This window comes from Coloeus monedula, assembly GCF_965178545.1.
Source record: "Coloeus monedula genome assembly, chromosome: 18".
Taxonomy (NCBI): Eukaryota; Metazoa; Chordata; class Aves; order Passeriformes; family Corvidae; genus Coloeus; species Coloeus monedula.
In genome coordinates, this window is record NC_138798.1 from 5,033,360 (window position 1) to 5,060,222 (window position 26,863).

General features: G+C 49.3%; 1 protein-coding gene across 2 annotated transcripts in view; it reads left to right on the forward strand.

The window, feature by feature from the left end:
* Positions 1-7,184: 7,184 nt before the first annotated feature.
* Positions 7,185-26,863, forward strand: part of GRK3 (G protein-coupled receptor kinase 3) — a 58,651-nt gene continuing 38,972 nt past the window's right edge. The window contains exons 1-3 of one of the 2 annotated variants that reach the window (XM_082293247.1): positions 7,565-7,678; positions 16,672-16,719; positions 21,184-21,260. In XM_082293247.1, coding sequence (XP_082149373.1) covers positions 21,197-21,260 — 64 coding nt within the window. In that variant the 5' untranslated portion in view covers positions 7,565-7,678; positions 16,672-16,719; positions 21,184-21,196. Of the gene's footprint in view, positions 7,679-16,671; positions 16,720-21,183; positions 21,261-26,863 lie in introns of both variants that reach the window. The other variant, XM_082293246.1, reaches the window with a different exon arrangement.

Genomic DNA, 26,863 nt, shown 5'->3' on the forward strand with positions numbered 1-26,863 from the left:
GGGTTTATTCGCTGTGCTCTCTGACGTGTAAATCTCTCTGAGAATAGTCCCTGTTCCCCCGGGGAAGGCTGTCCTGGCGGGGCTGCAGCCATCCGTGTGGATGTGGCCACTGACCCACTCCGGAGAGCCCCTGTGGCCACTCCCCCGGGCAGCGGCCTCACTGGAACCACGTTCCCTCAGCTGTGAAATGAAGGCAATTTATTGGTCTGCTTTACAAGGGCACCGAGAGGGAAGATTAATTGTTTGGCATATGGGGCTGCAGATAGGATGGGGCATGATCCTGCAAATCCTTCTGTTTTGCCATTTGCCAGGCACTGCGGGAGCGCAGCTCCGCAGGGATCGTGGGCTCCTTCACCCCTGCCTCGCTCCGGACCAGGTGGCCACGGATTTGGGTGCTGCCACAAGGGCATATCCAGCAGCCTGGGGACAGCACAGCTGGTGGCTCTGGTGACCTCAGGCCTGACATGCAAAGGGCAGCTCAGTCCCCAGCACCTGCGTGTGGGGTGATGACGCAGCCAGAGGCACTGACTGCCACACAGACCTTCGGTGTCGGGATTAAACTTGACACTTAGAAGCCAAAAATCTGCTTAAGGGAAAGCTGACATAAATCTCAGCGCTGCCAGGACGTGGAGCGGGGTCAGAGCCCTCCCTGCACTCTGGCTAATCCCAGGCCGGTGCCCCCGCGGGTGTTACCCACAGCTGGGACAGCGGGATGCTCCACACATCCCACAGCCCACAAGAGAAAAATCCTGGTGTGGGATGATGTCAGGGGCCTGCAGCAGACGTCCCTGCCATGCCAGCCCATCTATAGCTCCTGGCCCTTCCCCACAGCAGGGGTGTCCCCAGTGGCTTTCCCTCTTTGGTCCCTGGGGATGTAGGACTGGAGCCCCACCACACAGTCCTGCTCTGAGTGCACTGAATTCCCAAACATCCCTTTGCCCTGTCAACAGCACCAATCTCTTGGCATCCATGCAGGAAGCTGTGCCCCTCCTTTGCTGGCCCATCAGCTTGCTGGGGTGCTCCTTCCACTCGTTCTGTGCCAATCCTGGGGATTTTTGCTGCAGCATCAGGAATGTTGAGGGAGAAGTGGCACCCTTGCCCATGCTCTCGGGCACAGCACAGCTCCTCTGGGACCTGGGTGCTACTGATACCGAAGTGAGTTGTCACTGTCATCTCCCACCGAGCTGCAGAAGGCAGTAATGAAGGCTGCTGAGCACGCACTTCTTCCTAAATTACCTCATTTATTCAGGGAATCAGATGCCGCAGTCTTTCATGGCTTCTTGCGAGGCTCGGATCTTGTGGGATGCAAGGCTATTAATAGGACCCAATCTTTCCCCTTCTTCTTCTCCAGGCTAAAGGCAGAAGAATTCAAACAAGGGCCCCTTTGATGTGACAGAAGTACAAATAAACCCCGTGCCATTTCGCTCCCGAGCAGGCAGCGCATTCCCATGTTTCTGGTGGGTTTGCCTGCGTGAGGGCTGGACCAGCAGCTCCTGGGTGCTCTGGGGCCGGGCAGCCAAGCTGCATGAGCAGCCTGTGGTGCTCCTTTCAGCTGACACTGCCCCTGTCTGCGGTGACATCAGGCACCCAGGGCCAGCACCGAGCCCAGACAGGTGAGATGGGATCCGGGTGAACAATCAGCCAGGGCAGCAAATGCCAATTTGTGTGTAAACAGACTTGGAGCACAAAGAGCCAGCGAAGAGAAATAACTAGAAAGCATTTCCCACACAACCAGACTTGTTTCCAAGGAGCAGAGACAGCTTCTGTGGCGCTCCGGGGGGATTTCAGCCCCGCACCCTCCGGCTGCCGACCCCCTCCCACTGTGCCTGGCCTGGCATTGCTGCGGCTGGAGCGAGCTCTGAGCCCTCCCAGCACCTCCAGCACTGACCCTGTCCTGATTCACCCCTGTGATGGGCAGCAGAACCTCCCAGGAGAGGAAGGCTCTCATTTCCAGCACTACACAATTTAACTTCCATAGATGCCACGACGGAATCTGAATTACCTTCTGCCATTTCAATATCTGCACAGTTGTTGGTTTTTCTCCTTCTGTCCCTCAGAATTTATAGCTAAATTAGGCAATTATTGATTTTTTTATTTTCCCTTTATCAAGTTACATTCAAGCCAGCCTGTGGAACAGCAAATGCTCAATGGGTCCCTCTTGACATCTGTTTGGCTGATCAATCTGTGCAGGGAAAATGCTCCTTCAGTGTCTGATCCCACCACAATGCTGAACCGGGAACACTTTGACTCTGTGGGGCTTTGAGACATTTGCTGTTCCAGTTCTCATTGGGTTTATTTGCTTTAATCTGTAACAACACACTCTATTGTTTTTAAATCAGGGACTTCTTGAAGATGGGTCAGTTCTGAGCTGGGCATGGGATGGCACAGGCTGGGGGACACAGGGAAGGTGCCCTGTGACCCAGGAGGGGGGGGGTCTGTGAGGGTCACTGCCCCACTGCCCCTGGTTCTCAGGCCCCTCTAACCCCCATGGGCTGTAATGAGCCCCTCCAGCAAGGACTGAGTGAGATGCCACATCTAGGTCACGACTGAGCTGTAAGGACAGCCACAAGTGGAGATTTATGTGTGAAAATGGCTCAAACATCCCTGCCCCTCCTGCAGAGGAGCCCAGGTGGCTGCAGTGGGGATGCACCCAGGGATGCTGCTTAAGGAACAGAACCAGGGCTGGGTGCTAATGCAGAGCCCTGGCTCTGCCCTCCTGCAGTGAGTGTTTCATCTGTCCAGTGTCACCCCTGTGCCTCCACTGGTCACCTGGGATAGTTTTGGCGTGGCAGTTCTGGCTCTGTGACCCAGCTTGTCCTGATGCTGCTCCTGTGCTTTTAAAGCTTGCCCTGGCCAGGTGAGGGGGTGATGCTTCTTTATTTATCTGTGTGCATGGTGGGAGGGAGGGAGGGAAGCTGTGCCATCAGTGATGTCCCCGTGTGAGCTGCCAGGGGGTCACAGCGAGGGCTCCAGGCTGCAGCTGGCAAGGCACAGCCTGGGGTGGGAGGCAGCACCAGGACATTGCTATGTGCCGTGTCAGGGGAAGAAAATGTGCAGAGGAAAATGTCAGTAAGATATTTTTATTCCATGGTGAGAGGGATGGTGTGATGCAATTGCGAACGGGAGGCCCCGGACTTCTCGTGCCTGTGTTTTCTCATGCAAGACTTTATAGATGTTGCATGACTTTCAACTCTGCTCTTATCTCTGCCCCCAGAGGACATAATTATTGCTAGTCTGACTATGCCAGTACAAATGTTTGATGGTGAATAATATTTTTGAGAATTGAATTGCCACTTGTTTCCTAATTAAAACCCAACCTCCTCATCATGTCAGCTATTTGCAAAAAGGAACATGCTGATGCTAAGCTATGTTGAGGCTTTACCTGTCTGAGGTGGCTGAAGTGCCTTTGTTGAGAGTATTCAGGAGCAAGCTGGAGGAATCCATGGAGATGCGGAGGAGCCACCCTGCTTCTCCAAGAGGCCAGAGCTGTGGAGCTCCCCCCACCCTGGGATTTGGGGTGCCAAATGCAAGGGCACTGCGAGGGCAGAGGCTGCCTTCTGTAAAGTTTCTCCTTCTGGAACAGACAGTGAATAAAAGCAGCAGCAGCCACGGCCATTAATTACTCTATTTGTTTTCCGCATTGCCTCTCACCACTTATTAGTGCAGCATTAAGGAGATGGGATGCAACCCCAGCCTGGGTGCGTGCGGATGCTGCAGAGGAATGAATGCCCGTGGGATTGGCATGGATGTGCCTCCCACTGGAGGGGAGAGGGGCCAAAGCCACCCCGGGGCCTGGCAAAGTGCAGAATTTGACAGGCAGAGGGGATGGAGTGAGGCTGTTTCCTTGGGATGCCGGGCTAAAGCCGCAGGAGCGGTGGGGCTGCGGGATGGGGAGCGCTGGCATTGCCCTGCTTTTCCCAGGAACGGTTTGTATTTCTTCCTGCCCCACTGGCCTCCAGGCACTGCAGCATTGCTGGCTGGTGAATCCTCACACAACCTCATTAAGCAGGAGCTGCTTCCCCTCCAGGTAACCCTGTGCTCGGGAGCTGATTTGGCACACTGAGGGGAGCGTGGGGAAGGGGGTTTGCCCTCTCCACTTCAGTCAGGCACCCCACAAGTACTGCCAGTACTGTAGCAAAACAAGCCACAGAGAGTCAGATTCCTATGGGGATCCATCACCAATAAATTATCCTTTACCAGTGCTGCCAGGGAGGAGAGAATTTGCCCTCTCCGTAGACAGTAGCATCCCACGGAGGGAACTGAGCTAAACACTCCTTAATTCTCTTAATCTCAACCTATGTGCATTCTGTCAGTATATTAGAAATATTAGTAAAAATCGTATTAAAAATAATATTTAAAGATCTTTCATGTGAACATTTCCCTTGAGAGATGTTGCTGGCATCAGCATAGAGCAGAGATCTTATTTGATATGGGATTTGGCACAGCTTGGAGGGCAGCAGGATGGATGTGGTTCCGTCCTGGGTAACGTGTTGCAGAGTTATCTTGATGGGATGGTGTCAGAGTGGGATGCACTAATAAATCTACAACAGCCTTGTAGCTCCCTGTAATATCATCTGTCATCCTGTGAAGCAGAGCAGGGCAAAATAAAACATTTAAATCTCACACAGATGGTAGGAGGAACTCGCTCCTCGGAAGGAAGGAGCAGCAGAGGGGAAGTTGGTTTCCTGGCTCTGCAGTGGATGCAGAGCCTGCAGCCCTGCCAGGCCTCGAGACACACTTAAATTGATTGAGCAGCATCCATCACCATCCGCAGAAATGTCAGGAGATACTTAAATGCATTCAGAGTGTATCGTGTTCTGACCTCTGCTAACCCTGGCATCGATTAACTCCGGGTTTCCTTTACCTGGGGGAATCCCCAGAGCACTGTTTATAAACACAAACACCAAACCCAACACAGGAGGCACAAAACAATGCAAGAACAACACAAACACTCAGCCTGGGATACAACACGGGCTAAGGAAAGCTGCAGGCTTGCACCTGGGGAATTGAACTTCCCTGAAAAGAAGACTGGCACTGCCTGTTCTGCTCGCTTCGGGGAAAAAACCCAGGTTTTATTCCACTCTGTTATTAAAAAATACCTGTCCCAGTGACCTTTAAAATATCTGAATACACCACTGAAAAATGCATGTGTTTTACACACTGCTAGAGGTGAGCATGAAGAGCCTGACGTGGGCTGCCTCTTCCCAGCCAGGGGTGGCTGTGGGGACGTGCCACCACCTCCGACTGCACTGCAGTCACACCTGGGAAATCAGCAGTGCAGAGAACACCTTTGCTTACCTCCCACCACCACCACCCTGGTGCCAGCTGCTGCTGCCACACCAGCACCAGTGGAAACTCAAAAGCAGAAAGAAAGGAACAAGTACCTTAACTTGGCCCTCACCAGACCTCACTTCCTAGAAACTGCCACCAGGAATGTCTTTGATGTCTACACAACAACAATATCCAGCTAATGACGGTGAGAACGTGGCACAGGAATAAATAGGAAAGCATTAGGAATCCTACGGGGCATTTTGGTGGCCGCTTTTGCTGTCACCATCACTGTAAAGCCATTCAAATATCTCAGCAAACACAGGGGCCTCCTCTTCTGGGCAATGGTTTCTGTTTGCTCGGGGTGTTCAGCAACACCCTCAGGTCAGTGCCGAGATCCTGCCCGTGAGCTGCTGCTTCTGCAGTCACATTTCAGGAAATGAAATGTGAAATACCAGTGAGAGATGGGCAGAGGGGCTGCAGAAACCACAACGGGGCAGTCCCCTGGGAAGAGCCAGCAAAAGGCACGTGTCCAGTCACATCACCAGGCTGAGATTGTGGTGAGAGGAATTTCTTTCCCCATCACACCCCTGCGAATGGAGAGCCCACGTGGAGGCTCTGGAATAAGCTTTGGGTGGGAGCCCCAGGTCTGGACTGCGCCTGAGGAGCCTCAGGAACCACAGCCAGCCCCAGCAGTCTTGCCAGCCCAGAGGTTTTTGGGAGATAAAAATATCCCTTTTCATAGCTTGGATCAGTGAAACCTTTAAACGGGGCTGGTGGGAGACTTTACCCTTGAACCTCCAGGAGGGATGTGCCCCACTTCTTCCTCTGCTCCCTTCCACTCTTGCTTGGACAACCTGAGCCTCAGCTTTGCTCTGTGGCCACTGGTGGAGGAGAAACCTTCCCCAATGGATCTGCTGCGGTGGAAAGTGTTGGCTTAAATTAACATTTTCAACGAAAAGCAGGTTCTCAGACGGTTCATAATGAGGCACACGGTGAAATCCTCCCAGCTGTATACTCTACCTCGCTTTAATCAGATCATTAACTTTCATAAAGATGTAGGCAGGAGGAGTGGCGGCACTTGAAAAGAGCTCAAAACACGCTGAGTTTCAAACTTCAGACTTGTCATTGACTTAGCCTTTCATTGAGCCAATTATTTATGACATATTTGACGAAATTCAGAAAAGAAAGCACTTGAAATCTGCATATCTGCTTGGCTGCAGTGGAGCTACTACTACTTGAAGGAGGAACACGAGCAGGGAGCTCTGCTCAAAGCCCAAGGACACCTGGGTGCCCTGTTTCGCATCGTTATTTGCCAGCAAGCGGTTCAACGAGCCGAGTGTCACACACATGCATTTATTTGTATCCTGTTTTTGTTATGCACGCGTTTTAATAAATGATGAGGAAATTAATTCTGAATTTATGTGTCCGACTGGGTGCTGAGGCTTGCAGGCAGCTCAGTGCTGCGTGGCTGGCGTTGGCTCTGGTGTTTCCCCCTTAGTGGAACCATGGAATCCCACAGTGGTTTGGGTTGAAAGAACCTTAAATCCCATCCCAGCCCTTGCCATGGGCAGGGACACCTTGCACTAGCCCAGCTTGCTCCAAGCCCCGTCCAACCCGGCCTTGGACAGTTCCAGGGATGAGGCAGCCACAGCTTCTCTGGGCACCCTGTGCCAGGACCTCCCCACCCTCACAGGGCAGAATGGACCCCCGGCCGTGTCCGGGCCAGCCAACCCCGCAGGTGCCGTCCCCGCTCGGTGCCCTCGGGCCGCTCCCCCCTCACGGCGCTCCCGGCGGGCGCTCCCCGCTCCGGCCGCCGCCGATCCATGTCCGGATTTTCGGCGGCGCCGCGGGGCAGCCCGGTCCGCCCGCCCATGGCCGCCGCGCGCGCTCCGAGCTGCGGGCCCGGGGCCGCGGGGGCCGCGCAGGCTGCGAGCGGCGGGGGCGGACCGGCCGCCGCCATGGGCCCGGCGGGGGCGGGCGGGCGCTGAGGGGGCGCGGCGGGGGCTCCCTCCTTCCTTCCCTCCCTCCCTCCCTCCCTCCCTCCCTCCCTCTGCCGTCTGTCCGACCGACCGTCCGTCCGTCCGTCCGTCCGTCCGTCTGTCTGTCCCTCCTGCCGCCCGCCCGCCCGGGGCGCAGGGCGGGAGGCGGGAGCGGCCCCCGCGCTCCGCACACGCGCACCGGGAGCCGCTCGGCCGCACCGGCGGAGCCGCCGCCGCCGCCCGCCGCCAACCCCCGCCCCGGGGGCGGCTGCCCCGGCGGAGCCTCCATCTGCAGCCCGGCGGCGGAGCGGGAACATGGCGGACCTGGAGGCGGTGCTGGCCGATGTCAGCTACCTGATGGCGATGGAGAAGAGCAAGAGCACCCCGGCGGCCAGGGCCAGCAAGAAGATCACCCTGCCCGAGCCCAGGTACCGCCCGCCCCGCCGCGGCCCCGGCCCGGCCCCCGGCGCCCTCCCCGGGCCGGACATAACGGTCCGGCCGTGCCCCGGCTCCCGCGGCCTCCGCCGGCACCGGGTCTGGCCGTGGCGAGCGCGGAGCCGGGCTGGGTGTGCTGGATGTGCTGGATGTGTTGAATGCGTGTGTTCATTTGGCACAACTTGCGCGGAGTCCCTCGGCGGGTGAAGGGGAGACGCCGATCCCCCCAGGGACGAACCCCCGCAGCTCGGGGGTTTATGGATCCCCAGCCCGGTGGTGCTCCGGCCGGCGGGTGAGGAATTCCGTCCAGAGCAGTCGGTAGCACCGAGCCGAGCCGCGCTCTGGCCGTGTTGCTCTGCAGAGCGGTTTTTTGGTGATGCTTCATGGGGTTTGACAGGGGATGCGGGAGGAGGACGGGGTCGGAGCTCACCCTTAGCAGGCAGCTCACGGAGCGGAGGTGCTGGTGCAGGTCTGGGCTCCGTCGCCCCGACCTTCCCCGGTCCCACCGCGGGAGCAGACGGGTGCCTTAGCACAGCCGAGGTTGTTTGCTTGGGGCTTGGTGCTAAAAGCAGATTTTCTTCTGCAAAACCAGCTTTTTCCTGTGGTTATGTGTGTGTTATAACATCACCTGAGCATTGCTTGTTTATTGCTGAAATTAAAACGAAGCTTTTCCTTTCTTTCATGGCTCTGTGTGTGTGTGTGTATGTATATATTAAAAATGAAGATTCAGCCAGCAAACAAAATACTGCAACAGGAAAAATCTAAACCAAATTTTACTGCAGAATGTGTAGGCAGTTTGGAAGCCTGCTGGTGGCCTAGCCTAGCTGTCTGCTGTGAGCCAGGGATCGCTGGAGCCCTCTTCCCACTTCTTCACTCGTTTTCCTGCCTTTCTGCTGGAATGCTGGGTAGCACAGGGAGGCTGCGGAGCAGGGGAAGGTGAAGGGTGCCCTGCGCATGTTTATCCCCCTTGCAGGGGCAGTGAGACCTCAGGTGATGAAGTTTGGCTGTTGTGTTTGAGGTCTGGTTGAGGATGGTGTTATTGGACAGACAAAGGTGCCTGCTTTTCTCCTGGTATGTGTTTACACTTTCAAAAACAGTACGATATCCATGAAATTTCCCCTGCCCTGTTAGCCCGAGGTACAGCTTTGCTGGGGGTGCTGGTGGCTTCATGTGTCTCCGTGCTGTGATGTCAGTGCTGTCCTCGGTGATGTGCAGCGGTGCTGCTCCCTGTTCCCAGCAGGGACGTGACCCCTGTGGGCAGGTGAAAGGTGGGACGTGGAGGGTTGCAGGGCACGAGGAGTCCTCCCAACGCCATGAGAAATATCAGCACAGCTGGTGCTTGTGGAGAGGCTCGAAGCTGCTGCCTGCACCGACATCCCTCGTGGCCAGCGCGGCAGAAGCCTCGTAGCAAGCACAGCACGAGGCCTCAGGAACCTGCTGTGCTTTGCTCTCCTGCTCCAGGATTTACGTGGTGTCAATGTTTGGTGGTTTCCCTGAGCTGGGAGAGATGATTCACCTGTGCTTGGCTCCTTAAGGTGGGAAAGGCAGCCAGGTGTCAGGGGGAGTTTTACAGAGCAGGAGGGAAGGTGAAGGGATCGGTGGCCGAAGTGCCTCGCTCCTTGGGCTGCCTGTGGAAGAACCTGTTGGCATGAGATCTTAAAGGAGAAGGATGGTTTGCCACCCTCCCTGAGCTGTTGTGCTCTGCAGGAGGTGAGAAGCCTTCAGTGAGGAGAGGTTTGGGGCTGTACGTGGTGCTGTGGGACAAGGACACGCCAGGCCCTTAGCACAGGAGCGGAAGGAAGCACGGACATAACAGAACGGGGACTTACCTCAGCCCGGGACCACAAACGGCTCTAGGGTGCTCGAAATGACTGAACCTCTCAGCTTCTAACTGAAACCAGGGATTTCCTCATACAGTAGGAAATTGTGACCGTTATTCTGGTGTCAGATATCTTTGTGCTGGCTTCTGGATGGTTTTTTTGATCCCTCTCATTAGAGCAGACGTGGTGTGCTGGGTATACTGAAATATTCTGTATCGCTGGCAAAGTGATTCATTTAAAATGACATAAATCGGCTGGTTAAAGGCAGGTTGATATAGTAACAGTAAAAAAATACAACACACGGAGTCCTCTCTTGTTTGAAATCAAACAATTTTTCCAGATATTCATTATTTCTGTGCGGGTGTGAGCAGTTCCTTGGAGGAGCACAAGCTCGGCTCTGTAACGCTGGGTGTGCAGCCATCTCCGCCGTCAGTCCTGGCTGTCACTGGGACAGACAGCGGGAAGGTCACTGGAATATCACATCCATGCTTGAGAATAAATATCCCTGCCTTACTGCAGCACTCTGCTCACAGGAACGTGTTGGTTTATCTCTGGCGGGCAACCACAGCCCAGGGACGGGTCCTGTGCACTGGCGTTATCTCCTCCAGAAATACTACAAAGGTTTTACAAAGGTTTTGTTCCTTGTCCCTTTGCTGGAGCCCAGTGCACCTGTCGGCACCCTTTTATCTTTCCCAGATAAGGCTGAGGCTAAATGAAGCAAATGAGTTTACTGTAATGCAAATTTGAGGGGGCTTCCTGTTTACAAGGAAATAGCTGTAGTGCCGGCAGAATGAATTCCAAGGCTGCAGGCCAAGGCTTAGCAGCAAATAAACTATGAGGGTGAAGAGTTTATTGGCCGTAGGGCTGATTATTGCTGAGTTTATCCTCAGACTGGTTTTGTCCTGAAATCGTTGAATATCACAGTTTGGGGAGGAAAACACTAATGAGCCGGCAGTGCCTAAGGAAGAGGATTAGTGTGTTTTTGTTTTTTTTTTTTTTTAAGCACCAAAACAAAACAACCCTTCTTCCATCCTCTGTCATCTGCTTTTCCTTCCCTTCTGCATTTCCTCCTTTCGTTCCTAAGAGCCTTGCCAAGAGCTGTGAGAGCTGTGGTATCTTTCTGTCGTACATTGTTTCCTAAAAGCCTGTTTTTCAGGGAGATTCGCATGGGTGGGCAGAAAGGCTGTCAGAGGCAGAATATCCTGCTGAAATCAGGCCTGGAATGGGAAGGAAGTCAGCCCTGTGGAAATATGAGCAAATACAAAACCTAAATCTTATTCTGCAGCATTGCTCCCAAATATCTGAACTTTTGGTGGGAAAGGAGTGAATTAACTGCACTCTGATTTTTTTTGGCTATTCAGCAGGCTGCTGAGGTTTTTTACTTTTCCATGTAAATTTTACATTTCCCTTATTTTGGTCAAAGGGAGTGGAAGAGCGCTATAGAACAGCTGTTTTTGTTCTGGTTTGAGGAAAGGATTTGCGTAATGTGAAGCTGAGAAAAATGGTCCAAGAAATCAGGTAACAAATGGGAGAGCGTTCAGGGCTCGCAGAAGCCTCTTGTGCGTGCCCCTGGAAAGTTGACATTAAGCCTTTCTTACTATAAACATCACGTAAGCTTTGGGTGCTTTTGGTATACAAATACCACGGGCATGGTAACAAAACACAGCATTCATCTGTCCAGGCTTCTCCCCCTGAGGTTGTAGATGTTTCTCATCTCTCCTTTTCTAACCTGCTTCCAGTAATTACCTCTGTTGCAAGTTAATTCTGCTTTTGCTCTCAAGTATTTTTCTTTGGTCTGCTGTGTTTCTCTGAGTCTTGCTCTGCTGGGGGAAAAGGGAGCATGTGGCAGTCACTTTTTTCTTAAAAATCATGCTTTTATCATGACATTTTTCCTCAGTTACTACCCCTTCTTCACTTGTACAGGTGAAGACTGGCCCCTGGTACCCAGCTGCTTCTTGTAGGGTGGTTAATGTGCCCTTAAACCCTGATTGAGGGTTGTTGAAAACACAGAGGTTGATTTGCCTTCCCAATTCTATTCTGAGCTGTTCGTGATTTCTTTTCCTCCTCTGTTGGTGCTGAATATTGTTGAAATCCAAGTGACATCTCCTGCTCAGGGTTAAGCATCATTGCTCTGTTTTCTCTTGCTTCTGATTTTGTAATTCTGTTCTCTTGGCCTTACCTTGCTCTTTCTGTGGATTTCAGTTCTTTCTTTGAGGTGGCCTTCAGGGAGTTCTTGCACCTCGTGAAACTTCTGTAAATCTCTTTAAGTTGCAGGCTCACACTCCCCTGTCTCTGCTGTCAGTCTGGGTGACTTTGGTGGTGTTTTCTCTGGCATTGTTTAACGCCTCCGTGTTGTGTTTATTCATTTACGGTGCTGTCTCTGGGAAAATTTTCCTGACAATTGCTTGTGTAATTTTCATCTTTGTTGCTGTTCCGCCCATGTCAGCCCTCTGTGTCTCTCTAGGTGCTTCTTTGTTGCTGCAAGAAAACTGTTCAGTTTTGGGCACATTCCTGGGCCTGACAGCCCTTTCCATGAAGAAATTCTTCCTGACATCCAAAATCTGAAGCTTAAATGAGTAAACTACAGCTTATCTTGCTATCTAGCACTGCTGGTGTGAAAAAGGCACATGTGAAGGTTCATTGGGAACTGCTTGAGGAAGAGGAAGGACTTGCTTTTTTTTCTGAACTAACAGTACTAGAAAGGCTGAACACTTGTGCTTTTTGGTGGACTAGCTGAGGGTGAGACAGAGTAGTGAAATTTTGGTTGGAAATTCAGCTTCCCTGCTTTGCTGTCAGCAGAAGTGTGTGGTTGTGAAGGCAGTAAGAAATGGCTCCCTCAAAATAATTGTGTGCATACAGAATGCTGGGGCTGCTGACAACGTGTACTTGCTTTTCATCTCAAGATAGCTTTGTACTACAGCACTTTCTTGGGAAGAATGCCTGCCTAGGGATGGATATGGCCTGTCAGTGTAGGAGGTTGTATGGGAGGGCTCCTGCTTGCTGTGCGTGCTGCTCTTGGCTCTGTTTGGGTGCTCTCTCTCGGGAATTCAGTTGTTACTGTACCTGCAGTGTCCCATACCCTGATAACAGACAGGAGAGCATGGAAGGATGAAAGTCCTGTTGCAGAGCTGTAAGAGACAAGGAATGAGAGTCAGGATGAAGGACAGCTTGTTGTTACCTGCGTTGTACAGATCAGGAGCCAGTTAGAACATACCTGATGTACCTTTGTTCACATGTAGCACCTTGGGCAGGTGCAGGAGTTGAAGCTGAATTTTCTGAGCTTCAGTGGAGGTCCTCGACTGTCTCAGCTCCTGAGCATCTGGTGCTTGGAGCATCTCTGGGCACAGGAAGGAGAGATCTGGCCTTCAGAGAGACGCTCCAATTACTTCTCCCTGGGGATGCTGTAGGATTGCAGTGTGTGTTTTTGCAGCGTAGACCTTCCCTCGGGTGTCATTACCTTAATTAAGAAAAAAAGGTAAATAAGGGTGATGTGGGGGGAGATAAGTGTGCAGCCTTCTGTTCCTGTGCTAAAAACAGAGGGATGATTCTAGATGTGTTTTTGGGGAAAGCTTCCGAAATGTGATGATGTGTTATAGGTGTGAAGCACCTGTGTGAGCTGATGCAGGTGGGCTGCAGGTGCTGTGGGACCTGCCAGATGTTTTTTCAGTAAAATGAATGAACTTTATAGCTCTTGCTCCTTTTATAGCTGATGGCTTTTCAGTGCCCAGACCTTCCTGTGTGAAATGGTTTCAGCCAACACTGGAACTATAACATCAGGACTCAAGCGTGTGCAGCCCTTGGTTTCTGTTCTGGTGAAATCATGTGGAATGGCCTGGTTTAATCTTCTTATCAATAATAGCCCTATTTTTTTTGGTAATTAATAAAATTAGTAAAAAGCCTATCAGGAGCCGTCAGGTCCAGGTGCATAAACCAAATAACGTAATTTAATTGAACTAAATTGGTGCAAAAGTAGCAGTCTCTAGTTTAGAAAAGACAGCTGTTCTCCACAGGAGCTTCACCCCATACTTATCCAAAAAAATCATTCCAACACTGACTGAACACCTATATAAATATGCCTTGCAGAAACAAATAACAACTTTTGAAAGCGTTTGAAGGAATGTAGAGCCCCTCAGCCCCCTTCCAGTGTGCCAGGAATTCATCCTGTCAGCGTGTCATGTCCTATTGAGGAGGGAGCCGGGGAAAGGGTGGATTTCTCGGGATCTGGTGGAGCTGTGCAGATCAAAGCCATCATTAGGGATTGAGTCTGAAATGTGTGACAGCAGACGGGCACCAGCTGCACTCCCAGCTCCTGTAGCTCCACTGGGATCTCTGCACAGGAGCTGGGAATTGCTGGGTGCTCGGGGGAGTTCTACCTCTGCTCGAGGTGCACACGAGGAAAGAGCTCCCGGCAGCTCCTGTATCCTCCTGGGAAATTAAAAAGCTCCAGGGAACCCAACGAAACACTCAGTGCTTCAGACCTTGGAGCAAGACACCCCTGTCCCGAGGGGCCGAGTGCAGAATGAGGCTCTGCGTGACAGCTCTGGGGATGTGACTTGGCTGCTGTTATTTGTTGTGTTTCTGCCTCAATTTCAGCAGGGAAAACGAGCTCTGTGAAACTGAGCTTTAAGTGGAGAAGAGGGGTGGTGGGTGCAGAGTGGGGTGGGTCCAGAGGGTGATGGTGAATGCAGTTAGATCCTGTTAGCGCCCAGAGGAAGCGGCCTCAAGTTGCATCAGGGGAGGTTTAGGTGGAATTAGAGAAAATTAGGTGATATTACAGAAAATTCTTTCATGGAAAGGGCTGTCCAGCCCTGGCACAGGCTGCCCAGGGCAGTGGTGGAGTCCCCATCCCTGCAGTGATTTAAAAGCCTTGTGGATGTGGCACTTGGGAGCATGGGTCAGTGGTGGCCTTGGCACTGCTGCGGGAGCAGTTGGACTTGGTGGTCTCTGAGGGCTTTTCCCACCTAAACAATCCCATAACTCAATTAAAAGAGGACAAATTGTGTGTGGATGTTTTACTCTTGATGTCTCAAGTAGGGGTGGCTGGGACAGCCAAGGGAGTGGGACATAGCTGTGGGAGTGGCATTCCTTTTTGAGCCTTCTCATCATTTGCTGTTGTTTTCCAGTCTCCAATCTGGCTTCTCCATTTCTTCTCTATCCTCTTCTGTTCATTTTCATTGTTTGAAGCAATTCTGTGTTGTGCATTAGTCCTCTAAATTTTTTATTAAGGGTTTTGGTGGGTTTTTTTTTTTCACCCGAGATTTTTCTAATTGTTCAAAAATACAGGAACATTCCTGTAGTTTTAACTTGTTGTTTAAAAGAGCTTTGAAAGATCTGATTCTTAGGCCAAATATTTCATCCCAGTTTTCGCTTTTGATCAATCTTGCATTGCTAAACCTTTTAAATGCACTTGTACAAAGAGAAAAAAACAACCCACTTTTGGCTGTGGTGGCTCTGGGCCATTCTGCCAGTGCTTTGAATTGTACTTGTTGACCCTGTCATGCTTTCAGTTCAGAGGCCTTTAGGGCAGGATCTTTGGTCCAATTTTAGCAACTTTATGATGGATTTGGAGAGTGGAAAGAAACATTTCAAATCTCTGTAAAATTGCATCCTGAGCTTATAAATGAATAAATAAATCAGAGGCGTTTGTCAGTGTTGGCAGTAGTTCTTGGTCTCTCAGTCAAGGTTTGTACTTGCTACTTGCAAAGAAAGTTCTAAACATTTGAGATTGAGAAAGATTAGAAAAAATTGGCACGTCTTCAGTAATTTTGTGTTTGTTTAAAAAAAAAAGTAATTTATGATTGGCGCATGCCTTAATTGCAGTCAGAGCGAGGAGATGTGATTTTGCTCTGATTTCCCTTTCTTGTAAGTTCTCAGCAGCAGCAATCTGGTGGAAGGGCAAGTCCTTGACACTGCAATTTGGTGTAATTATTCCTGAAAAATTCATGTACTTAGAAGCTTTTATATTAGTTTCAGATTTCAGCGCTGATAATGCCAGTGATCCTCAAGGATTTTGGGGCTGGTGTTTTGTGAAGTTGGAGCTACACAGCTCCTGCTTCTGGCTCCCTCCTTGTAAACTTTCTCCATTAAAATCATTTGCATAAGTGAAGCTGCTGATGCAGGGACAGGAGGGGGGTGTGGGCAGGTGCTGCTGAGCTCTAATCCCTTCCATCCCACAGGGCTTTGAGGTGAAATATGTTGCTAATCACCCACGACAGTTCTAAGAGCATTAGTTCACCGCAGTGAGCTTGACGGTGGCTTGCCGCGAACTTCAGGGGGTGTGAGGGCACAAAATGGGGCAGAAATGGGTGAAACTTGGGCCAGAAAATGGCAGAGTCCCGTGGAGGTGGGGTGTGCGTGTGGTGTGATGTGTTCATGGAAAGAAATCAAAGTTTGGGGTCGCTCATTGCTTTGTCAGCACCGAGCATGTGCACTAATTAATAACTGACTCACAGAATGATTTGCATTGGGAAAGACCTCCAAGACTGAGTGTGATTCTGTGAGTTTACAAGTCATAGATTAAAATATCAGTTTAGATGGTGTAATGATCTCTTCTGGCTTTCTGTGCTGGGAATTTGCCCCACGAACTGCTGGAACCACAGTGACAATGTGTGAAATGGCTTTTACAGCCTTGAGAGCCGAGTCATTTGGAGAAGCACTGACTTCTGCTGAACTTCGAGCTGGGTGCAGTCCGAGAGCAAGCAGAATGAAAGGGGTTCCGTGGTTTGTGAGTGTCCAGTGTTTATTACCCCTGACACAGGAATAAATGAAGGTGGCTGTGGTGTGGAGATGGGATGTTGGGAGTGCAGAGAGTGGACAGGCACTGCCAAACCTTGGCAGTCAAAGCACTGGCCACGGAGTTGATGAATATCTGGCATTTTCTTGAAATAATTATTAATTTGGACGTGGCAGGAGCCATCAGGAGCTTAGGGTGCTGTTGGATACAGAGGGCAGAGGGATGGTACCTGCTCTGACGACAAAGAGGAGGGAAAAAATAAATCCAGCTTTATTTTACAGACTGGGGATCTGAGCAGATAAAGTTTATGACCTGCTCGTGACGATACAAGAAGTGTTGGTAGAGTTAAATCCTGAACTAAGCTCTTCCCAGTCTCTGTGAAGCTGCTGTTTCATTCTTACTTTGTTTTTCTGTTCTCCTGTTTTTGTTTCAGCCTATTGGAGAATATATTAATGACTGGAACTGCTCGTTCTTGATGCAGGTGTGGTTCTTTAATGTTGGCCATTTTTTCCAAGCTGTGGTGTGCATATGTGCACCTCTACACCAGATAACATCCCGCAAGTCTGAACTCTTACTGATTTACAAGAAAAAATCATCTGCCCTGATGATAAATAATTCAAAGCTCCTTTAAGATCCAGTAGTAAGAAGGCCAGTAGTAAGGAGCTTCTTGACCTAGTTCCAATAGTAGGAGTATTGTATATATGGGTACACCCCATTGCCTCGTTCTGTGCCCTTTCCTTTTCTGAGGTGTGAGTTGCTTTCAGCAGAACTTCAGGGACAGAATCTGTGTGAAATGAATAGCAGAACTTTTATAGAATCATGGAATAGTTTGGTTGGAAAGGACCTTAAAGGCCATCCAGTTCCACCCCCTGCCACGGGCAGGGACACCTTCCACTAGCCCAGGGTGCTCCAAGCCCCATCCAACCTGGCCTTGGACACTTCCAGGGATCCAGGGGCAGCCACAGCTTCTCTGGGCACCCTGTGCCAGGGCCTCACCACCCTCACAGGGAAGAAATATTTCCTAATATCTAATTTAAACCTCCTCTTTGCCAGTTTGAAATCATTCCCCCTTGTCCTGTTGCTACATGTTCTTGGAAAAAGTCCCTCTCCATCTCTCTTGGAAGTATCAGAAGGAGTGCTGTTTGTTTTCCTCTTCTCTGTAAATCCTGGTTTGGGCATATTCCTGCATCCATTGTGGTTGTGCTCCGGCTGCCCTATGGATGGTTCCTCAGTTCCAGTGGCCATCCTTGGGCTCTGCTGGCAGAGACACTCGGACACCTAGCAGAAGTTTCATTTCTCCTGCTTGGCATGCTTCTCCTTGGAGAGTCCCAGGCTGTCACTGCTCTGTTCTGGGGGAACAGCAGGAGTAGCTGTTGTTGTCCAGTGCAGCAGCCAAGGACGAGTCCTGGCTTTGGCTGAGCTCCTCTCCAAGGCTCCTTCTGGTTTGCTGCTCCTGCTGGAACTTGTCTGGGAGGAAGGATCGTGGATGCTCTTGCCGTACATGGCCTTTTCTGTGTTAGAAAGGACATAATGTGTTTTCTTCTTAGCTTTTCAGACATGTTTTCAAGTAGATATTTTCCGCCTGTGCCGACCTTGGCACTGCGGCTGCTGCCTGTGCCCTGCCAGGCTGCTCATAGACAGCAAGAGCTGTTTAATTCCAGAATGGAGTTTAACCTTGAAGGCTGCTTTTCAGCAGGTTTCTTTGATCAAGGCTGGAGTAACTAGAGCTCCAAGATGCAGCTTGAAGCTCCTTTCAAGAGACTCTTCAGCTCATGCTTGAAATAAATCCCTTTTCTGGGCAGGTGGAAGAGCTAACCCAGGTTAGAGTGACCTGTGCTGCTCACAGAGTTTATGGTTTGATGAGGATGCAGATAAGTCATCTTTTGCCTGCTTGAGCCAGGCAGTGTGCTCCAACCTGCTCTGCAGGCCTGGGGTGTTTGTTCAGCTCCTTCTTTGAGGGCAGCTTCACCCAGGGGCTCTCAAAGGTGCAGGAGCACCCAGCTGCCCACACTCTGGCACTGCTGGGCATCTCCCTGGGGCCAGTGGCAAAGGGTTTCCCCGTGCTCCCAGTTAAACCAGCAATTTCAGAATCCCAGAATCACTGAGGTTGAAACAGCCCTCCAGGATCATCGATGCCAACGTGTGCCTGATCCCCACCTGTCACCCAGCCCAGAGCACTGAGTGCCATGTCCAGGTGTTCCTTGGACACCTGCAGGGATGGGGACTCCAAACCTCCCTGGGCAGCCCTTTCCAATGCCTGACCACGCTTTCAGTGAAGGTGAAGATGCCCAGAAAGGCATGCCCAGAGTCCAAGCTGCATTTCTCACCAAATTTTAGGCCTTACTTTTGACTTCCCCTAAACATACTTGTCTTGGGTATTTCAGTTGATTTGTGGTATGTGGACAGTAAGCAGAGTGTGAACTTTTTGTTGTTTGGTGTTTTCTTCCTCTTTGAATGAAAAAAATACGTGAACAGAAGGTTTTGCTGCAGTCCAGTTGGATGTACTTTTGTTTCTGAAGTCCCCCTAGGTTTTGTTTTTAGCCAACTTTTATTTCTGCTCCTTGTGAGTGCTGCTATTAAGGTGGATCATGCTGTGAACTGAGATGAACTCGTGCAGAAATGGCCACTTCTTGCATTAGCGTGTGGTTTGTGCTGATGGCATCTCTGGCCAGGGAAAGCTTTTCAGAAATGGCTGCGTTTCTGTGAAATGCAGCTTTTAATCCCAGATTGTTTACGTGTAGGGCAACTGATGAGTCAATGGACTAAAGCAGAGAGGGAACCTTTCTTCCTGTTTGGGGAATGTGCTGAGCTCCGTTGTAGAATTTTCCATCCTTCTGAAGGATACGTGAACTCTGCTTCAGTTCTTTGAACTCCAGAAGATTTCTACCTGTAGCTCCCATGTGAGAATTAGGAGGTGATTATTCTGGATAGTGATAATCCACTCCATGTAATTTATTCCTATTTATTCATATGGATAAGTAGCAATGATATCAAAGGGGTGCGAGTGTTGAGGAGCTAGAAAGTAGCGCAGACTCCTGTAGCCTGTGATCATTTTACAGATTTGTTCAGATTCTGTGGCTGCAAAAGACATTTTGTTCCTTTGACGTTATCCATCAGACCAGAAGTACGGCATGTCGGGAGAGGAGGAGGCGCTGGACAGGTTTGCTCCTTACACAATCACTGTTTTCCTGGGTGCTTCAGTCACACGTTAAATTTTCATTCTCCCATTGTCTAGACTGAAGATCTGTTGATGTAATTTCTTGCAGTGCACTCGTTGGAGCAGAGGAAAGCTTTCTTGATGTCATTATTATGAAAAAGGCTTATTCTGTTGCTGCTGGTCTGGTGGTCAGTGGGAACGGGACGGTGCCGGGGGGCGATGGCAGCACCAAGGAGGGGGAGCTGCGGGCTCTGGGAACTCGTGCCAGGCTTGTTCATCTCCAGTGGGTCCTCTGTAGGCACAAAAGGATGAGGGGAAGGTCTGGCTGGCAAAAGATTTAGGTTGGATTTTAGGAAGAAATTGTTTCCTGGGAGGGTGTGGAGGCCCTGGCACAGGGTGCCCAGAGAAGCCGTGGCTGCCCCTGGATCCCTGGAAGTGTCCAAGGCCAGGTTGGATGGGGCTTGGAGCACCCTGGGCTAGTGCAAGGTGTCCCTGCCCGTGGCAGGGGGTAGAGCAAGGTGTTCTTTAAGATTCCTTCCAATCCAAACCATTCTGTGATTCCACGATCTCTTATTTACTGCTTCCTCTTCATTTAAAATCAGTATTTTGTTTAGATTGTTAAAATGCACAGAGAGCAGACCCAGTTCTTAATGAACAAATAAACAGCAAGTTCGTCACTGAATAATTTATGATCTCAAACCTGATTAACAGTGTTTAGCCCTCCCAGTTCTTGTCTGACTTGATGTGGTGGTTGGCCTCCAGAGCTCTCGCTTTGGATCACACTGTTCAGAGATCCGTGTTCCATGTGGGACTTGGAGATACACAGAAAACTATTAATAGGATATTTCCCTACATGGGGGTTTAGGGCCTTCCAGCAAAGTCCTTGGCTTTATTATAGACTTTTCTGTGGTCAGGTCATTCAGACTTCGTGCTTCAGGTCCTCCTCTGAGGAGGAGTGTGGATACTTTCCTCCCTCCATGGAGGAGATGTTTGTCAGTATTTGGGAAATTTCTCAGAACTCCTGATGATGGGGTCCCTGTGAGCACATCTTGTTGACATCCCTGAGGTCAGCAAGGATTAGCTGCTCAGTTTTGCTGCTGCAGAAATATGAGTGATGTTTAATGGCCTTGTTTAGAGCATGAGTACTTTGTTCAAGGTTATTTTTATAATAATAAATAGTAAAATTATAATAATAAGTAGTATAATTATAGTAATAAATAGTACGTCTGGAAATTACCGATTTTAAAATTGGAAATTATTGATTTTAAAATTGGAAACAGAGAAAGTCTGGTGGAATTTTGACTCGATACTGTGACAGTAGAGTTGCTTTACCAAGGCCCAGCACTGCTGGCTTGCATTGATTTTAAGATTTATGTACTTGTATTGTTGCTCATATGAAATTTTTATAGGCATTATATTACAATGAATATTGAGGTTACTTGACAAATAAAGGAAATCTTTGTTAATGTGGTTTAAGTGAGTGACTGTGACATTATAAATTAGGCAAAGTAGATGTTAAGTGCACTGCAGCCAAGCGGGGCCTAATGGAGCTGCTGTTGGCTCGTTGTGTGGCTGATCTGGGGCAGCTCGGGGTGACTTGTGCAGTTATTTCACAGTGCAAGCTAAACCTGAGGCAGGAATAAAGAACCCAAGTGGTGACCAGGGTATCCAGGGATCAGCTCACCCAAGGCCAGGCCAGGGCTCCACCTGACTTTTCTTCAAAGGTTTAAAAAAAGCAATTTCAAGTAACTCCTCTTTTGTTCCCCCCCCCCTTTTTTTTTCTTTCAGTATCCGCAGTGTTATGCAGAAATACCTCGAGGAAAGGGGTGAATTAACCTTTGACAAGATCTTTCATCAGAAAATTGGTAAGTCATGTCTCAATAAAATGTTACTCAGGTGGAGATTTTCAAGATGAGTTTGGTTTTTACATTTCTCTGTGATGCCTGCTGAGAAATCAGTGCTGCAGATTGTCTGAAGAACACTGGAGAGTGGACAGGACTTAGTGAAACAGAGGTCTTCAAGAAGATGAAATGTTGTGAAAGGGAAGAAGACGAAGCAAGGCAGTCTGTCAACTTCAGGTTCTGGAAAACTACAGGGAAAATAATTAAATTATTTGGAAACATCAAAGAGAAAATTATATTACTTGGTATGGGCTTGTCAACAATGTAATGTGTCACATCAGTTAAACTTTTTTTTCTTTGCAGAGGTAATGAGCCTGTTGATAAGGGAGTAGGAGAAAAGATCCCAGATGTGTTGTCTTGACTCTCTGACATGGTGTTCTTGCTCACAGCACGGGGCAGTGTAGCCTGGGTGAAATTGCAGTGTGCAGGGGGTGAAACTGCTGGGCAAATGGACTTGTGAAGCAGTTAATCAGTATTCCATGGAAAGGTGGATCCAGGGAGTTTGCATGGCAACATCAGAGATCAGTGTTGGGATGAAGAGCCCTCTGTGTTCTGCTGTGACACACCGAGGACAAGGGCACGGTGACAAACACTCCATAAACCAGGGCAGGGGGAAATCCAGCAGTGTTCTTCCTCTCCACCTGTGCCAGAGCAATCTCACAGGCACAGTGTGGGGACCCTTGGGGCAGGGACTTGGCTGTGACAGCCAGCCCTGGGCTGTGTTGGCTCAGCTGGATCACACGACTAAATATAAAATCAGTGTTGTAGCCAGTGAGGCATGTGAAATAATCCTCTCCTGGCAGCATGTTGTGTCCATCCTGGCAGTGGATTAAAAAAAAATATACATGGACCTGCTGGGAAGAGTCCAGGAAAGAGCAGTGGGAATGAGCAGACCTTGCTGAGCAGTCTGTTAAATCTGACCTACAGGGAAGTATTGAAATAGGGTGTGATGTGTGCAGTGGAAGGGAGAAGTGAGGTTGAACATGATTCAAAACCAGAAAAGCTGTTGCAGAAATGAGGTTAGTCCATTTTCCAGAGCTTTAATGTGTCAATGAAAAAAAAAAAAAAAATCTGGATATGAATAAAATTTAAAATTGTAGTGGTAGTGTGGGTAATAAAGCAGGGAGTGGATGTCATGAGGGGCTCGTGAGATCTTTGTCCAGCAGATTTGAGGAGTGGGTTGCCTGGGATAGCACAGCTGCTTCTGTCTTGGAACATGGGGAACGGGCTGGGAAGTCTTGAGGAGGTCAGTGGTTTTATTCCTGTCTGAAATGAGACTGTAGTGAACAAAGTACCTGGTTTCCCAGGAAAAGTGGTGCAATGAGGGCATCTTTGGGCTGGTTGAGCATTCGCTGGCCTCCCTTCAGGCTGGAGCAGAAATGCCCCAAAACCTTCCTGCTTGCCTGGCAGCGTGCAGCTCACTGGAGTGGGAGTTTCAGGTATTGCCACATTAACACAATCAGTGTTCTTGTGTCTCAGAGTGTCATTAATGGGTCTCAGAGCTGTGGGAAGTCTCGGGGAGCTTTCCAGCAGGGTTCAGCAATTGGAGTGTGGTCTGTACTTGTGCTTAAAACTATGAATTTTTATTGTGGCCAAAACTTCTGCCATGTAAATGCACAGATACCTTGTTTGCTTGTACTGACACCTCAGTGTGTGCTTCAGCTCCAGTGCCTGTGCTGAATCATTAATATTTTGCTGTAGCCTGGCAGTTGCGAAATAAGCAGAATTTTAAGCAACCAAACACAGCCTGACTTCAGCTGAGTCTCTTTGGGGGCAGTGAAATGAAGAAGTTATTTTTTTCTTTTTCCCCTCTATAAAAAAAGAAGTCAAACAGACCATCTTCTGTGTAATGGATACTTCTATTTATGTAATTGAATACTTCTCATTACCAGTTACAGTGAGGACTGTAGCAGTTATTTTGATAAGTTGCAGCAATTATAGTTAGGTAACTGGAACCTTGGAAGGATTAGATCTTTCTTTTTTTTCCCGTCATGTTGGTAGTAGCCATTAAACCTGGAATTTCAGAGCCCAGAGTTCCATTAACATATGAGTTTCTATGCACAGAGGAGAGGTTTCCCCCTCTTCTCCCCGGGTACAGTCAGAGCAGTACTTGCCCTGGATTACCTGGAAATGAGAAGCAGTTCTGTGAATGCTGTGCAGGAGTTTCGGTTAATTCTGAAGCTGAAACAGGATTTCGAATGGAATTAAAAAAAAAATGATTAAAGCTAAACACGACTGTTCTTCACAGCAGACTTTGCATTGCGCTGGAAAATACAGTATTTCCTTACTGTGGTTGTTCATTTAAATTTGATTGCGTTTTTAGCCTGTTCTTTGCCATTCAATTAGCTCTGTTTCCAGACATTAGCATAATTGCTTGTGGTAAAGTACCTGCAATTTTAGGCAAGCGTTATGCAAAGGGCTGTGAGAAGAAGTATGGGGAGGTAATTAAAAGTCTAATCACTTTTTTGTTCTGCTTGTTGTCTCTTTGTCTGGGGGGGATGTGGTGAGACCACAGGTGAGGCAGGTCCTGGGTGTGCTCATGTGGGGGGACCCACGGGAGGCTCCTCCTGCTCCAAGGAGTCTCCATGAGCCTGGATCTCCCGAGTAATTCTGCTGGATCATCCCTTGCTGCCGGCTCTCCTGGGCTGTTATTTCCTCAGCTGAGGAGCCATCCAGCACTCCCTGCTTTATCCTTACACAATGACTATAAAACTGCACCGAGCTCCCCAGTTTTTCCTTGGCAACTGCTCTAGATGAGAACTGGTTTGTTGTTTTTTTTTTTTTTTTTTTCCCCAGACCTAAATTCTTCCTCACAGCTCCAGGTCACTGGTTTTTTTTTCTGTTTTTCAGTATCCTGTCAAATGTAAACCCAGGCTTTGATCAGCTGTCTGATCCAAGGGCTCTGATGTCAGTGTGGAGTCGTTCCTGTGGATGTTTCCCTATGAATGTGTCTAATTATGGTGCTAGTCTCATCATCTGCAAGTGTTTATTCTTGGTGAGCCCTAAAATCGTTTTAGGGTCAGTGCTTTCCTGGTCCCACTGCTAAAGGTTGGCCCAAATTCCCTTCCTGCCAGGTGTGCAACTGCAGGGAGCCACAGGGACAGCTCTGGCTTGGAAACCAAAACCTTTGGGATCAGGATAAGAGCAGGAAGCTCATCAGGGATGAAAATGGCCTGGAGGCTTCCATCAGATTTGCATAAACAAGCGTCTGTCCCCTATTTGCATCTCTTCCCTCAGGAAGGCAAATAAGCTGCTCTCATCCCTTGGTGCTGGCACTGCTGTTTGCCCCCTGCGTGATGCTCCAGAAAGATCTTGAGCTCTCTAAGAATGTCCTGGTGAGTCAGAGGACATGGAGCTCATAGAAGCACCCAGAAGAGTGCTCTGGCAGCGCTGGCAGCCCAGCCCAGCCGGCTGTTCCTTCAGAGGCTGCTTCCTCCACAGCAGAAGCCTCTTGGGGAAGTACAGCCTGTCTCGAAGCCGAGTGCGTAACCACCTTAGCTGGTTTTCTTACACCACATCCTGTTTGCTACAACATCAGATTATGAGTTTCTTTAGAAAAAGAAATGTTTTGAGAGGTTTTGGAAGTGCTCAAGGCCAGGTTGGGCAGGGCTAGGAGCAGCCTGGGCTAGTAGAAGCTGTCTGTGCCCATGGCAGGGGATGGGGATGAGATGGTCTATAAGGTCCCTTCAAACCAAGCCATTCTATGGTTCTGGTATCCCAATATCCATAATTTACATGTGGAATCCGCTCTGCTTCACAACTGCATTAAAATTGCACGTGGAGTCCTTGTCATGTACCCCTTGCCCTGTGGGGTGGGGACACTTGGGGAGCCCCTGCCCTCAGAGGGCAGGTGGGAAATGAGCAAATCGGGGGCTGCTGCAGTCAACGTGCTGCCAGGCCTTCAAAGGAATCTCCTAGATCATAATATTGCTTTAGAACAGGATTATCCTGGTTATTAAATGCTTTGGAGCAAACTTGCTGCCAGTTACAGCTCGGTGACTCTTGTGTCTGACTCTGGACTTTCAGACAAACTGCGCTGGGAGGAAGGGAGCGAAGCTGGGTTAGAAATCCTGGGATGTGATGTTAAAGCATCCTACAGCTCCATGCCTGGCTTGGGTTCAGCCTTTGGGTTCTCTGGTGAGTGCTTGAGACCCTTGTGAAGGCAAACAGGCTGCTCTCATCTCCTGAAGCTGGTGGGACGTGGCAGTTCCTTCACACCCTTCTCAGTTTCTCATCTCTCGCAGAGCCGTTGGGTTTGGGTCTGGGGGAAGGATGAGAACAGGACATATTTTAGCTGTTTCAGCAGCTGGTCTTGCTGCAGTGTAAATTTTTCACCTTGCCTAGGAAGTAACTTGCATTTTTTTCCCCCTGAAGGTGGCTCAGTTATATTTTTGTTAAATAAGACTAATTAAAACATCTTGTAGTTGACGTAAAAAGTTACAACCCTTTTTTTTCCCCCCCGTATTTACCATCCACTTTGGCAGAGTGAGGGATGATCTTTCTGAGGTGATTCATTCCACTGTCTTCCATATCCTCCTCAACCAACTCCAAGCTGGAGGTTTTCCCAGCTGGGGGGAGAAGCATTTTGCCATCTGCATCAGTGCTGCTTCCTACCCACGGGGGCTTGTGGGGGCTCTCAGCACCTTCCCTGCTCCCATTGTCCCGATCCAGCTCAGCACGGATCATGTTCCTTCTGTAGCTCCTCAGCTGAGCTTCCAGAGCCTTTGGTCTGTTTTGTAGCTCCTTCTGCACAGGGACTTTTGTGCCTGCCCTCCTCAGTTTGAGGGAAATGTGCTCGAGCTGACCCTTCTGGCTGTTGCTTCCTCCAGCTTGGTCAGGGACAATTTTCTGTTAAAAAAAAAAAAAACCCCAACTGAAACTAGGGTGAGAACAGCTACAGTGGTTTTTTTGGGGGCAGTGAATCGTGCTTTCTGTTGCTTCTTTCTCAAGTTATGGACTCGTATTTCATTATTTCAGAGCTTTGGCGCTAATCATTAGATAGGAGTTAAAATCTGTTGAGAAAAACATTCATGCTCTTCCTCTTTCTGCTGGCACCACGCTCCCTGAGCTGCCTAAAAATAACAGGCTGGGAAAAGTGCCTCCCTAGAGCATTATTTAAGCTATTGTTTAATTTAAGCAGAAGATCTATGTGCTGTTGGCATTCTGGACTAATTAAATAGTCCTCTGAGGAAATAACAATGAAGGCAATAAAACTTGGTCAGGAGTAAAGAAAAGCACCTGTGAAGTGAGCAGGGATGACTTTTCTTAGCTGTATCATGAGCACTGTGATTATTTTGCTCTGTTCTGCTACCTGGATGTTAAATAATGTCCAGCCAAGTAGCAGGGACATTGTAACTTGGTGGGTTTTCTGTAAAAGCAGGGGCACAGGTTGTTTGTTCAAAGTGGTTTTACTCTGAGGTTCTGGTTCTGACCTGGCAGCCACCACACAGAAGTAGTCACCACCAAAATTAGGAAGTTGCCTTCCGAACGAAAAATGACATTTAAAATGCTGTTTGAAGACTGATCTTCTTCCTCATGGTATTTCTAATTTTCAGTACAAGATCAGC